The 14,612-nt window shown below is 47.4% G+C and overlaps 1 protein-coding gene across 2 annotated transcripts in view; it reads left to right on the forward strand.

Annotated features, from left to right (window-relative positions):
- The window catches only part of DOCK8 (dedicator of cytokinesis 8), a 458,638-nt gene that overhangs the window by 182,025 nt on the left and 262,001 nt on the right, over positions 1–14,612 (forward strand). For both annotated transcript variants that reach the window (XM_063913931.1, XM_063913933.1), the window contains exon 14: positions 2,876–3,038. In XM_063913931.1, the coding sequence (XP_063770001.1) occupies positions 2,876–3,038 (163 nt within the window). The remainder of the gene's footprint in view (positions 1–2,875; positions 3,039–14,612) is intronic.

Raw genomic sequence — 14,612 nt, forward strand, 5'->3', positions numbered from 1 at the left:
ACCAAACGGCAACGTCTGGAATTGGTAATGACAGTCCTGTACCACAAATCTGAGGCACTCCTGGTGAGGAGGGTAAATGGCGACATGCAGGTAAGCATCCTTGATGTCCAGTGATACCATGTAATCCCCTTCGTCCAGGCTTGCAATAACCGCCCTGAGCGATTCCATTTTGAACTTGAACCTTCTTATATAAGTGTTCAAGGATTTCAAATTTCAAATGGGTCTCACCGAACCGTCCGGTTTCGGTACCACAAACATTGTGGAATAGTAAACCCGTCCCTGCTGAAGGAGGGGTACTTTGGTTATCACCTGCTGGGAGTACAGCTTGTGAATCGCCTCCAGCACCGCCTCCCTGTCTGGGGGAGTAGTTGGCAAGGCTGATTTGAGGAAACGGCGAGGGGGAGACGTCTCGAATTCCAGCTTGTACCCCTGAGATACCACTTGTAGAATCCAGGGATCCACCCGTGAGCGAACCCACTGGTCGCTGAAGTTCCGGAGACGGGCCCCCACCGCACCTGGCTCCACCTGTGGAGCCCCAGCGTCATGCGGTGGACTTAGAGGAAGCGGGAGAGGAATTTTGTTCCTGGGAACTTGCTGTTTGGTGCAGCTTTTTCCCCCTGCCTCTGGGCAGAAAGGACGTGCCTTTAACCTGCTTGCCTTTCTGGGGCTGAAAGGACTGTACCTGATAATATGGTGCTTTCTTTGGCTGTGATGGAACATGGGGTAAAAATGCAGATTTCCCAGCCGTCGCTGTGGAAACGAGGTCCGAGAGACCATCCCCAAACAATTCCTCACCCTTGTAAGGCAAAACCTCCATGTGCCTTTTAGAATCCGCATCACCTGTCCACTGCCGAGTCCATAATACTCTCCTGGCAGAAATGGACATTGCATTTATTCTAGATGCCAGTTGGCAAATATCCCTCTGTGCATCTCTCATGGATAAGACTACGTCTTTAATATGCTCTACAGTTAGCAATATAGTGTCCCTGTCAAGGGTATCAATGTTATCAGACAGGGAATCTGACCACGCAGCTGCAGCACTGCACATCCATGCTGAAGCAATAGCCGGTCTCAGTATAATACCTGAGTGTGTATATACAGACTTCAGGATAGCCTCCTGCTTTCTATCCGCAGGCTCCTTTAGGGCGGCCGTATCCGGAGACGGTAGTGCCACCTTCTTTGACAAGCGTGTGAGCGCTTTATCCACCCTAGGGGATGTCTCCCAACGTATCCTATCCTCTGGCGGGAAAGGGTACGCCCTTAGTAACTTTTTGGAAATTACCAGTTTCTTATCGGGGGAAACCCACGCTTCACCACACACTTCATTTAACTCTTCAGAAGGGGAAAAAAACACAGGTTGCTTTTTCTCCCCAAACATAATACCCTTTTTTGTGGTACCAGGGTTAATGTCAGAAATGTGCAACACATTTTTCATTGCTGTAATCATGTAACGGATGGCCCTATTGGAATGTACACTAGTCTCATCGTCGTCGACACTGGAGTCAGTATCCGTGTCGACATCTGTGTCTGCCATCTGAGGTAGCGGGCGTTTATGAGCCCCTGATGGCTTTTGAGACGCCTGGGCAGGCACGGACTGAGAAGCCGGCTGTCCCACATCTGCTATGTCATCAAACCTCTTATGTAAGGAGTTGACACTGTCACGTAATTCCTTCCACATATCCATCCACTCAGGTGTCGACCCCGCAGGGGGTGACATCACATTTATCGGCACCTGCTCCGCCTCCACATAAGCCTCCTCATCAAACATGTCGACACAGCCGTACCGACACTCCGCACACACACAGGGAATGCTCTGACTGAGGACAGGACCCCACAAAGTCCTTTGGGGAGACAGAGAGAGAGTATGCCAGCACACACCACAGCGCTATAAATCACAGGGATGTACACTATAATGAGTGGTTTTACCCTATAGCAGCTATATATATATAGTATTTGCGCCTAAATTTAGTGCCCCCCCTCTCTTTTTTTACCCTATTGAGCCTGGAAACTGCAGGGGAGAGCCTGGGGAGCGTCCTTCCAGCAGAGCTGTGAGAGGAAATGGCGCCAGTGTGCTGAGGGAGATAGCCCCGCCCCCTTCACGGCGGACTTCTCCCACTTTTTTTATGGATATATGGCAGGGGATTTTACACATATATAGTCTTAATGACTATATTATGTGTATTTTTTGCCAATGTAAGGTAATCTTATTGCAGCCCAGGGCGCTTCCCCCCCCCCAGCGCCCTGCACCCATCAGTGACCGGAGTGTGAGGTGTGCATGGGGAGCAATGGCGCACAGCTGCAGTGCTGTGCGCTACCTTAATGAAAACCGGAGTCTTCAGCCGCCGATTTCCTGGACGTTCTTCTTGCTTCTGGCTCTGCAAGGGGGACGGCGGCGCGGCTCCGGGACCGGACGACCGAGGCTGGGCCTGTGTTCGATCCCTCTGGAGCTAATGGTGTCCAGTAGCCTAGAAGCCCAAGCTAGCTGCAAGCAGGTAGGTTCGCTTCTCTCCCCTAAGTCCCTCGTAGCAGTGAGTCTGTTGCCAGCAGATCTCACTGAAAATAAAAAACCTAAATATACTTTCTTTTCTAGAAGCTCAGGAGAGCCCCTAGTGTGCATCCTGCTCGAGCCGGGCACAGATTCTAACTGAGGTCTGGAGGAGGGGCATAGAGGGAGGAGCCAGTGCACACCAGGTAGTCCTAATTCTTTCTTAGAGTGCCCAGTCTCCTTCGGAGCCCGCTATTCCCCATGGTCCTTACGGAGTTCCCAGCATCCACTAGGATGTCAGAAAAAAGTATTTGTAAATTGCATTGATTATACTTTAATATATGGTTAACTCTGTTCTTGGCACTGATCTATTTGTTTTTAAAACATAAGGTTTACTGAAACTTGAAATCTCCCCGGCATGTGATGGGATGAGTGGGTGTCTTACTCCTGAGCTTCTTCTGGTTAAGCCCTTTCCTGAAAGCCGAACACGTCCAATTAAAGAGATCCTTGAATTTCCTGTTAAAGAAGTTTATGTCCCCCATACCATCTACAGGTAAGAGCCAGACCTATGAGCAGTGTAAGTTTACTTGCAGCTAATAAGTTTTGTATTGTGTTTCTAATAAAAAATATCAGTTGTTACTTGGGTAGTGACCTTTTATTTTGCGCTAAATGGTCATATATTAAGACATGTTTTTATGGCTGGAGGACGCTGCCAATATTAATCTGTGGGTGAGCATTGATCCAGATGAGAAAAACCGCCATTCATGGACATGAGCATGTTTACATAACACTGACATGAACATATATAAAAGAGCATGTCCTTTTGTTTTGCATAGTCGTTTATCCTGTGTAAAGATGCCTGGGTGCGCGGTAACTGCTTTTCCCAAAATAAAATAAGACACAGCATGACCAGACTAAAACTATATCCACTTGCTCAGAAAAATACTCTGCTTGTCCTAAGGTGGAGGGAGAGAGAACATCTTATATATACTTGGCTGAAAATTAACTGTAATTCCAAATAAAAAAAAGTAACATCAAGACAAGAAAAAAACCATATGGCAGTCTGTCCCTATGTACCCGTATTTGAGCCATGTATTTGAGTCTGACAGCACTAATTTAAAAGCATTACATTGATCAGTGCCGGATTAAGAACTGGGCAGCTGTGGCGGTTTTCGGACTATGGCATACAGTATGTCAGCTTCGGTTTCTGTGTAGTATAATGTGAACTGGGGCACTACAGTGTGTTTAACACAGTGGTGGCCAGACTTTTTTGACCTGGGATCAACTTTTTGTTCAGTTACTTAGCGGTGATTTACCAACGTCAATACATTGAAACGTAATGCAAATTTATTGATGAGATGACTTGGTGTCAGCAAGGTATGAATTATCAGGGCAGTAGATACTCATTCCTAACTAGTGATGAGCAGGTTCGGTTTCTCCGAAACCGAACCCCCCCGAACTTCACCTTTTTCACACGGGTCCGAGGCAGGTTCGAACCTTCCCGCCTTGCTCGGCTAACCCGAGCGCGCCCGAACGTCATCATCCCGCTGTCGGATTCTCGCGAGATTCGGATTCTATATAAGCAGCCGCGCGTCGCCGCCATTTTCACTCGTGCATTTGAGATGATAAGGAGAGGACGTGGCTGGCGTCCTCTCCGTTTATTGTAGAAGTTGATTGGTTTACTTTATTTCTTATTTGTGGGGAGGATTGGGGAGCAGCTGTTAGGAGGAGTACAGTGCAGAGTTTTGCTGATAAGTGACCACCAGTTTTTATCCGTTCTCTGCCTGAAAAAAACGCTCCATACCATATCTGTGCTCAGTGTGCTGCATGATATATCTGTGCTGAGTGCTCACACTGCTTAATTGTGGGGACTGGGGAGCAGCTATAGCAGGAGTACAGTGCAGAGTTTTGCTGACAGTGACCACCAGTATACGTTGTCTGCCTGAAAAACACTCCATATCTGTGCTCACAGTGTGCTGCTTTATTGTGGGGACTGGGGACCACCAGTATAATTAATATTATATAGGAGTAGTACAGTGCAGAGTGCACTGCTGTACCTACCTCTGTGTCGTCACTCGTCATCCATTAAGTATACTATCCATCTGCATTGTATACCTGTGGTGCATTTTAGACTAGTTTAGCAGTTTACTGACAGTGTCCACCAGTATACTATATATAGCAGTACGGTAGGCCACTGTGTACCTACCTCTGTGTCGTCACTCGTCATCCATTAAGTATACTATCCATCTACATTGTATACCTGTGGTGCATTTTAGACAGTTTTGCAGTTTGCTGACAGTGTCCACCAGTATACTATATACAGCAGTACGGTAGGCCACTGCTGTGTACCTACCTCTGTGTCGTCACTCGTCATCCATTAAGTATACTATCCATCTACATTGTATACCTGTGGTGCATTTTAGACAGTTTTGCAGTTTGCTGACAGTGTCCACCAGTATACTATATATAGCAGTACGGTAGGCCACTGCTGTGTACCTACCTCTGTGTCATCACTCGTCATCCATTAAGTATACTATCCATCTACATTGTATACCTGTGGTGCATTTTAGACAGTTTTGCAGTTTGCTGACAGTGTCCACCAGTATACTATATATAGCAGTACGGTAGGCCACTGCTGTGTACCTACCTCTGTGTCGTCACTCGTCATCCATTAAGTATACTATCCATCTACATTCTATACCTGTGGTGCATTTTAGACCGTTTTGCAGTTTGCTGACAGTGTCCACCAGTATACTATATATAGCAGTACGGTAGGCCAATGCTGTGTACCTACCTCTGTGTCGTCACTCGTCATCCATTAAGTATACTATCCATCTACATTCTATACCTGTGGTGCATTTTAGTTTTGCGCAGTAAATATAGTAGTAGGCCATTGGTATTGATACTAGTGATGAGCGGATTCGGTTTTACTCGGTTCTCAAAACCGAATCTTATTGGCTCACTGATGTCACGTGTTTTGGATAGCCAATAAGATTCGGTTTTGAGAACCGAGTAAAACCGAGTAAAACCGAATCCGCTCATCACTAATTGATACTGGCATATAATTCCACACTTTAAAAAATGGAGAACAAAAATGTGGAGGTTAAAGGGAAAGATCAAGATCCACTTCCACCTCGTGCTGAAGCTGCTGCCACTAGTCATGGCCGAGACGATGAAATGCCATCAACGTCGTCTGCCAAGGCCGATGCCCAATGTCATAGTAGAGAGCATGTAAAATCCAAAACACAAAAGTTCAGTAAAATGACCCAAAAATCAAAATTAAAAGCGTCTGAGGAGAAGCGTAAACTTGCCAATATGCCATTTACGACACGGAGTGGCAAGGAACGGCTGAGGCCCTGGCCTATGTTCATGGCTAGTGGTTCAGCTTCAAATGAGGATGGAAGCACTCATCCTCTCGCTAGAAAAAAAGAAAAGACTTAAGCTGGCAAAAGCACAGCAAAGAACTGTGCGTTCTTCAAAATCACAAATCCCCAAGGAGAGTCTAATTGTGTCGGTTGCGATGCCTGACCTTCCCAACACTGGACGGCAAGAGCTTGCGCCTTCCACCATTTGCACGCCCCCTGCAAGTGCTGGAAGGAGCACCCGCAGTCCAGTTCCTGATAGTCAAATTGAAGATGTCACTGTTGAAGTACACCAGGATGAGGATATGGGTGTTGCTGGCGCTGGGGAGGAAATTGACAATGAGGATTCTGATGGTGAGGTGGTTTGTTTAAGTCAGGCACCCGGGGAGACACCTGTTGTCCGTGGGAGGAATATGGCCCTTGACATGCCTGGTCAAAATACAAAAAAAATCAGCTCTTCGGTGTGGAATTATTTCAACACAAATGCGGACAACAGGTGTCAAGCCGTGTGTTTCCTTTGTCAAGCTGTAATAAGTAGGGGTAAGGACGTTAACCACCTCGGAACATCCTCCCTTATACGTCACCTGCAGCGCATTCATTATAAGTCAGTGACAAGTTCAAAAACTTTGGGTGACAGCGGAAGCAGTCCACTGACCACTAAATCCCTTCCTCTTGTAACCAAGCTCCTGCAAACCACACCACCAACTCCCTCAGTGTCAATTTCCTCCTTACCCAGGAAAGCCAATAGTCCTGCAGGCCATGTCACTGTCAAGTCTGACGAGTCCTCTCCTGCCTGGGATTCCTCCGATGTATCCTTGAGTGTAACGCCTACTGCTGCTGGCGCTGCTGTTGTTGCTGCTGGGAGTCGATCGTCATCCCAGAGGGGAAGTCGGAAGACCACTTGTACTACTTCCAGTAAGCAATTGACTGTTGGACAGTCCTTTGCGAGGAAGATGAAATATCACAGCAGTCATCCTGCTGCAAAGCGGATAACTGAGGCCTTGGCAGCCTGGGCGGTGAGAAACGTGGTTCCGGTATCCATCGTTAATTCAGAGCCAACTAGAGACTTGATTGAGGTACTGTGTCCCCGGTACCAAATACCATCTAGGTTCCATTTCTCTAGGCAGGCGATACCGAAAATGTACACAGACCTCAGAAAAAGACTCACCAGTGTCCTAAAAAATGCAGTTGTACCCAATGTCCACTTAACCACGGACATGTGGACAAGTGGAGCAGGGCAGACTCAGGACTATATGACTCTGACAGCCCACTGGGTAGATGTATTGCCTCCCGCAGCAAGAACAGCAGCGGCGGCACCAGTAGCAGCATCTCGCAAACGCCAACTCGTTCCTAGGCAGGCTACGCTTTGTATCACCGCTTTCCAGAATAGGCACACTGCTGAAAACCTCTTACGGCAACCGAGGAAGATCATCGCAGAATGGCTTACCCCAATTGGACTCTCCTGGGTATTTGTGACATCGGACAACGCCAGCAATATTGTGCTGCATTATATCTGGGCAAATTCCATCACGTCCCATGTTTTGCACATACCTTGAATTTGGTGGTGCAGAATTATTTAAAAAACGACAGGGGCGTGCAAGAGATGCTGTCGGTGGCCCGAAGAATTGCGGGCCACTTTCGGCATTCAGGCACCGCATACAGAAGACTGGAGCACCACCAAACATTCCTGAACCTGCCCTGCCATCATCTGAAGCAAGAGGTGGTAACGAGGTGGAATTCAACCCTCTATATGCTTCAGAGGATGGAGGAACAGCAAAAGGCCATTCAAGCCTATACATCTGGCCACGATATAGGCAAAGGAGGGGGAATGCACCTGACTCAAGCGCAGTGGAGAATGATTTCAACGTTGTGCAAGGTTCTGCAACCCTTTGAACTTGCCACACGTGAAGTCAGTTCAGACACTGCCAGCCTGAGTCAGGTCATTCCCCTCATCAGGCTTTTGCAGAAGAAGCTGGAGACATTGAAGGAGGAGCTAAAACAGAGCGATTCCGCTAGGCATGTGGGACTTGTGGTTGGAGCCCTTAATTCGCTTAACCAGGATTCACGGGTGGTCAATCTGTTGAAATCAGAGCACTACATTTTGGCCACCGTGCTCGATCCTAGATTTAAAACCTACGTTGTATCTCTCTTTCCGGCAGACACAAGTCTGCAGAGGTTCAAAGACCTGCTGGTGAGAAAATTGTCAAGTCAAGCGGAACGTGACCCGTCACCATCTCCTCCTTCACATTCTCCTGCAACTGGGGGTGCGAGGAAAAGGCTAAGAATTCCTAGCCCACCCGCTGGCGGTGATGCAGGGCAGTCTGGAGCGAGTGCTGACATCTGGTCCGGACTGAAGGACCTGGCAACGATTACTGACATGTCGTCTACTGTCACTGCATATGATTCTCTCACCATTGAAAGAATGGTGGAGGATTATATGAGTGACCGCATCCAAGTAGGCACGTCAGACAGTCCGTACGTATACTGGCAGGAAAAAGAGGCAATTTGGAGGCCCTTGCAGAAACTGGCTTTATTCTACCTAAGTTGCCCTCCCTCCAGTGTGTACTCCGAAAGAGTGTTTAGTGCAGCCGCTCACCTTGTCAGCAATCGGCGTACGAGGTTACTTCCAGAAAATGTGGAGAAGATGATGTTCATTAAAATGAATTATAATCAATTCCTCCGTGGAGACATTCACCAGCAGCAATTGCCTCCAGAAAGTACACGGGGACCTGAGATGGTGGATTCCAGTGGGGACGAATTAATAATCTGTGAGGAGGGGGATGTACACAGTGAAAGGGGTGAGGAATCGGAGGATGATGATGAGGTGGACATCTTGCCTCTGTAGAGCCAGTTTGTGCAAGGAGAGATTGATTGCTTCTTTTTTGGTGGGGGCCCAAACCAACCAGTCATGTCAGTCACAGTCGTGTGGCAGACCCTGTCACTGAAATGATGGGTTCGTTAAAGTGTGCATGTCCTGTTTATACAACATAAGGGTGGGTGGGAGGGCCCAAGGACAATTCCATCTTGCACCTTTTTTTTTTCTTTCATTTTTCTTTGCATCATGTGCTGTTTGGGGACAATTTTTTGGAAGGGCCATCCTGTCTTGATTGACACTGCAGTGCCACTCCTAGATGGGCCAGGTGTTTGTGTCGGCCACTTGTGTCGCTTAGCTTAGTCACACAGCGACCTTGGTGCGCCTCTTTTTTTCTTTGCATCATGTGCTGTTTGGGGACAATTTTTTGGAAGGGCCATCCTGCCTGACACTGCAGTGCCACTCCTAGATGGGCCAGGTGTTTGTGTCGGCCACTTGTGTCGCTTAGCTTAGTCACACAGCCACCTTGGTGCGCCTCTTTTTTTCTTTGCATCATGTGCTGTTTGGGGACAATTTTTTGGAAGGGCCATCCTGTCTTGATTGACACTGCAGTGCCACTCCTAGATGGGCCAGGTGTTTGTGTCGGCCACTTGTGTCGCTTAGCTTAGTCACACAGCCACCTTGGTGCGCCTCTTTTTTTCTTTGCATCATGTGCTGTTTGGGGACAATTTTTTGGAAGGGCCATCCTGTCTTGATTGACACTGCAGTGCCACTCCTAGATGGGCCAGGTGTTTGTGTCGGCCACTTGTGTCGCTTAGCTTAGTCACACAGCGACCTTGGTGCGCCTCTTTTTTTCTTTGCATCATGTGCTGTTTGGGGACAATTTTTTGGAAGGGCCATCCTGTCTTGATTGACACTGCAGTGCCACTCCTAGATGGGCCAGGTGTTTGTGTCGGCCACTTGTGTCGCTTAGCTTAGTCACACAGCGACCTTGGTGCGCCTCTTTTTTTCTTTGCATCATGTGCTGTTTGGGGACAATTTTTTGGAAGGGCCATCCTGTCTTGATTGACACTGCAGTGCCAATCCTAGATGGGCCAGGTGTTTGTGTCGGCCACTTGTGTCGCTTAGCTTAGTCACACAGCGACCTTGGTGCGCCTCTTTTTTTCTTTGCATCATGTGCTGTTTGGGGACAATTTTTTGGAAGGGCCATCCTGTCTTGATTGACACTGCAGTGCCACTCCTAGATGGGCCAGGTGTTTGTGTCGGCCACTTGTGTCGCTTAGCTTAGTCACACAGCCACCTTGGTGCGCCTCTTTTTTTCTTTGCATCATGTGCTGTTTGGGGAGTATTTTTTTGAAGGGCCATCCTGCCTGACACTGCAGTGCCACTCCTAGATGGGCCAGGTGTTTGTGTCGGCCACTTGTGTCGCTTAGCTTAGTCATCCAGCGACCTCGGTGCAAATTTTAGGACTAAAAATAATATTGTGAGGTGTTCAGAATAGACTGGAAATGAGTGGAAATTATGGTTATTGAGGTTAATAATACTATGGGATCAAAATGACCCCCAAATTCTATGATTTAAGCTGTTTTTTAGGGTTTTTTGAAAAAAACACCCGAATCCAAAACACACCCGAATCCGACAAAAAAATTTCGGTGAGGTTTTGCCAAAACGCGTCCGAATCCAAAACACGGCCGCGGAACCGAACCCAAAACCAAAACCCAAAACGCGAAAAATTTCCGGTGCACATCACTATTCCTAACCATAAGCAGGCATCGTGGTGGTCAAAAAATAGCCTTAATAATAATGCCCATATCAATTATTAGCACCAATAATAATGCACACATTCAAAATTACATCAATAATAATGTCCACATCCAGCAGTAATTTTTTGTCGTGGGCAATGATGTTCTGTGAGCCAACCAATCACAGGGTCTAATTCAGAGGTGGATCACTATGATGTTTGCTTAGTTAAATGATATTTTGCTGCTGCACATATGCGAAAACTCCAGAGAACACTTACTGCGCACCCTTACTGTACAACCCTTACTGTACCATGGCAGTCGCAGTTGCATACAGGATTGATGGCATCAGAGATGGGTGGAGGACACTCATTTTAGTTTTATAAAGACTGCACAGGTCAGAGGAATCCGTGCAGCTGTGAATATGGACAAAAGTTGTGACTTATTACAAACACAAAATGCAGAAAAACTCTTGCAACATTTTGTAATCTATACAGACCTGGTCACTTCTCATGTTTACAGCCAGATCTGTATAATGTTTAGAGCGCCTTTTATAAATATTTCTGATGACCTCCCACTGGTAAAAATATGCGTATATGAATACTGTCCTTACTTTGCCATCACAGTTCATATACTGAACTCTTGTTCCTTCACTTGTATCTGGAGGTATTCTTCAATGCTAATATCTCAGACTCTGTAAGGTAAAGTCAGGTGTCCATGAGAGCGTTCCCCATTGACTCCAGTGAGACTAGGAGCAACAAGCCAGCCGCCTGGACGCCAACAATGGGTGCATGCATATGTCCCTGCCAATGTATGGCTGGTGGCTGAGCTGTACTCAGACTGTTCCTCTGCTCCGTAATGTTTCCCAGATAGTGTGACTGTCTGTGCCCTGTATGTAGTTCTTCACAAAGTGCCGCTAGATTACAACTCCTGTTAGCGCTCGCCAGTAGCAGTGGAAATTCAGAGAGCTGTAAGCGTGATTGCCCACAGTATGTAGCAGCAGGTCTCAGAGCCAGTGTTACAGATGTCATGACCTGCTCATCACCTCTACGCTGCTACTGGATCGGAGACATTGTCTTCTCCACCTCGCTGGGGCGACAACATGCCATCACGCGCACACTGCACTGGGAACTGGGCTTTCAGGGCCGCAAAAGCCATCATATGTTTATTTTTGTTAAGTTGGTTGCAATCTGCCAGTGGATGACACGTCTGCTGTGAAGGCTTTGGGGATGGCAGGGAGACAGTGGGAGTCAGCGGGTGGCAGAGAGAGGCAATGGGTGGCAGGGAGAGGTAGAGGGTTGCAGTGGCTTGCAGGCAAAGGGTGACTAGAGGGAGGCAGTGAATGATAGGGGGAGGTAGACAGTGTCATAGGGTGCAAGGGATGGCAGAGTAAGACAGAGGGTGATGGGGGTATGGCAGAGGGAAGCAGATGTTGACTAGGGAGAAACAAGGTATCTAGGGAGAGGCAGTGGGTGGCAGAGCGGATGGCAGAGGGTGATTAGGAAGAGGCAGAGGGTTACTAGGGAGAAACAGTGGGTGACCAAGGAGAGACAGAGGGAGGCATAGGGTAACAGGGAGGTGGAGGGTGGTAGGGGAAGTCTGGGGGTGACAAGGATGGCAATGGGAGACTAGGAAAAAAGCAGTTGGTGACTAGGGATAGGGAGAGGGCGGGACAGGGGAATGGCAGAGGGTGACTAGGGAGAGACAGGGAGGCATAGAGTAGCAGGGGGAGTCAGTGGTGGCAGGGGGGCACAGGGTGGCAGGGGGAGTCAGTGGGTGACTAGGGAGAGGCAGTGGGTGATGAAGATGACAGAGGGTGACTAGGGAGAGGCACAGGATAACAAGGAGGCAGGGGGAGGCAGTGGATGACAAGGATGGCAGAAGGTGACTATGGAGAGGCAGAGACTGGCATAGGTTTGTGGGGAGGAAGGGAAAGCAAGGGGAGGCAGTGGGTGATGAGGATGGCAGGGTGGGACAGGGGGATGGCAGAGGGGGACTAGGTAGTAATAATGTAACATAACTTAGCTTTTTAGGAAAAAATAACCCATACTAGAAGAGTTCTGCAACTTTGGGCATCGAGAATTTTGCTTTTCTTAGAAGTAGCTGTAATCTTAGAACAGTTTATGCAAAATCTAACACTAGCTTATATGCAGGGCCGGATATAGCCCTTGTGGCGCCCCAGGTGAAAAAATAGGGGCGTGGTTTCATGAAGGGGCGTGGTCAGTTATGCCCCCAGTAGTATTGCCCCCAGTAGAGTTGTTTTGTCCCCTAGTTTGTGCCCCCAGTAGAGTTGTGTCCCCTAGTTTGTGCCGGTTACAAAAATAAATTATTACTCACCATCCCCGCTCCTGATTCCCGACCGCTGCTGCCCTCCATGTCCGGCCGCCGGCGTCGCTCCTCTGATCTATGCGAGAGACGTTGTGACGTCTCTCCCATAGCACTGCATAGATCTCTAGTGTCTATGTGCCGCTCCCACAAGGCAGTGGGGTGCGCGATGAACAGTCAGCACAGCACTGGGGGGCAGCACCAGTAGCGGATCTTGCCACGGCGGCGGCACCCTCCGGACGGCGGCGCCCCGGGCAAAAATCCTGCGTGCCCGTAGCAAGATCTGCTACTGCTTATATGTATACTGAAGTTGAGTGAGGTCATTTAATTCATTGAATGGCCACTTACTATTCTTCAACAACTACAGCCGTAACTATATATGCTTTGAAATTGTTATTATAGATTCTGTAGTTTAGAGGTTTACAAGCATTACAGTCACTATAAAATGAGGGACATTAGACTTGAAATTGCAGGGATCTGATGTAGTTAGATGAAATACACAATTCCCTTTTGCCAAGTCTTTAGAAAGCTGTTATGGTGTGAGATATTATACCAAATACCATTCATATCTGAGCATCTGATAGGTTATATAACTGCTTAACACATTAATACTACATAGCACACCTTAAGAGGGTCTCCAGGCAAGTTGTCCTTAAAGAGGCAGGGTGGGAACTTACTGCATATACCACAAAAGAGTAAGCTACTGTAGTTTGCTTGTAGCTGGAGTTGAAGGATTAGATTATTAGGGGTACATTTACTAAAGCTTCTAAAACAGAGAATTGGTGATGTTGCCTATAGCAAGCAATCAGATGCTGTCTATCATTGCCTTTTAGAAAATGAAAGACATCATCTGATTGGTTGCCTAGGGCAACATCACCAATTCTCTGTTTTAGATGCTTTAGTAAATGTACACCTCATACTAAGCCTTGGTTGGAGACAAAGTGGACTGATATAAAGTACCAGCCAATCAGCTCCTAAATGCCATGTCACAGACTGGGTTTGGGAAATGACAGTTAGGAGCTGAGTGGCTGGTACTTTGGGGACTATTTGCTAAGCCTTAGATGGAGATAAAGTGGAGGGAGGTAAAGTACCAGCCAATCAGCTCCTAACTGTCATTTTTCAAACACATCCTCTAACATGACAGATAGAAACTGATTGACTGGTACTTTATCTCTGTCCACTTTATCTCCATCCAAGGCTTAGTAAATAGACCCCATAGTCTGAATCTTGGTGTTATGTGAGGTAATCCAGTGGTAGAACTATAAAGCATTTACTTTCGCTTTGGTGTCCTTTTTTTTTTTTTTTTTTTTTGTATATTTCAATGGAAAAAATCCATAGGGTATTCTATAAAGGGAAATCCACTACCTTCTATGCTTGCAGATGCATATTGGTAGTATTATCACTACCCATGCTCTGTAGCTGTGCCCTTACATGTATTGGCGATTCCAAGTATTACGCAACTAGGTTGCATCTTCTTTTGTGGCTGCATGGACGTAGCAGGGTGGTAAGGGGGCGTTTGCTCATAGCCTAAGTTTTGTGAGGGCATGTTGTGGGCTTATTGTTGCACTTTTAGGCTATACTGAGTTGCTTGAATGCAGAGATCCATTTGATTTGCAAATCTCTAGTGCCAGTGATAAGGATGATGCAAGTGTGCACTGATAATGACGAGGCCGACTATGAAACCGTGCATTTGGATAGGAGTAGTCTGTTCGTATAGCTGTATAAAAGTCTTCAGTTAAGCCCTGTGCACAAGGGGGAGATGTGTGCTGAGTGATCTAGTACAGACCGCTCAGCACACGTCTCTACCCCCACTCAGCGCCATGTGTACTGAGGGGGGCGCTCATTTCACCCAGCAATGAAATCAGTGATTTCACTAGATTTGGCATGCA

The sequence above is a fragment of the Pseudophryne corroboree genome, chromosome 1 (assembly GCF_028390025.1).
Source record: "Pseudophryne corroboree isolate aPseCor3 chromosome 1, aPseCor3.hap2, whole genome shotgun sequence".
Classification (NCBI taxonomy): Eukaryota; Metazoa; Chordata; class Amphibia; order Anura; family Myobatrachidae; genus Pseudophryne; species Pseudophryne corroboree.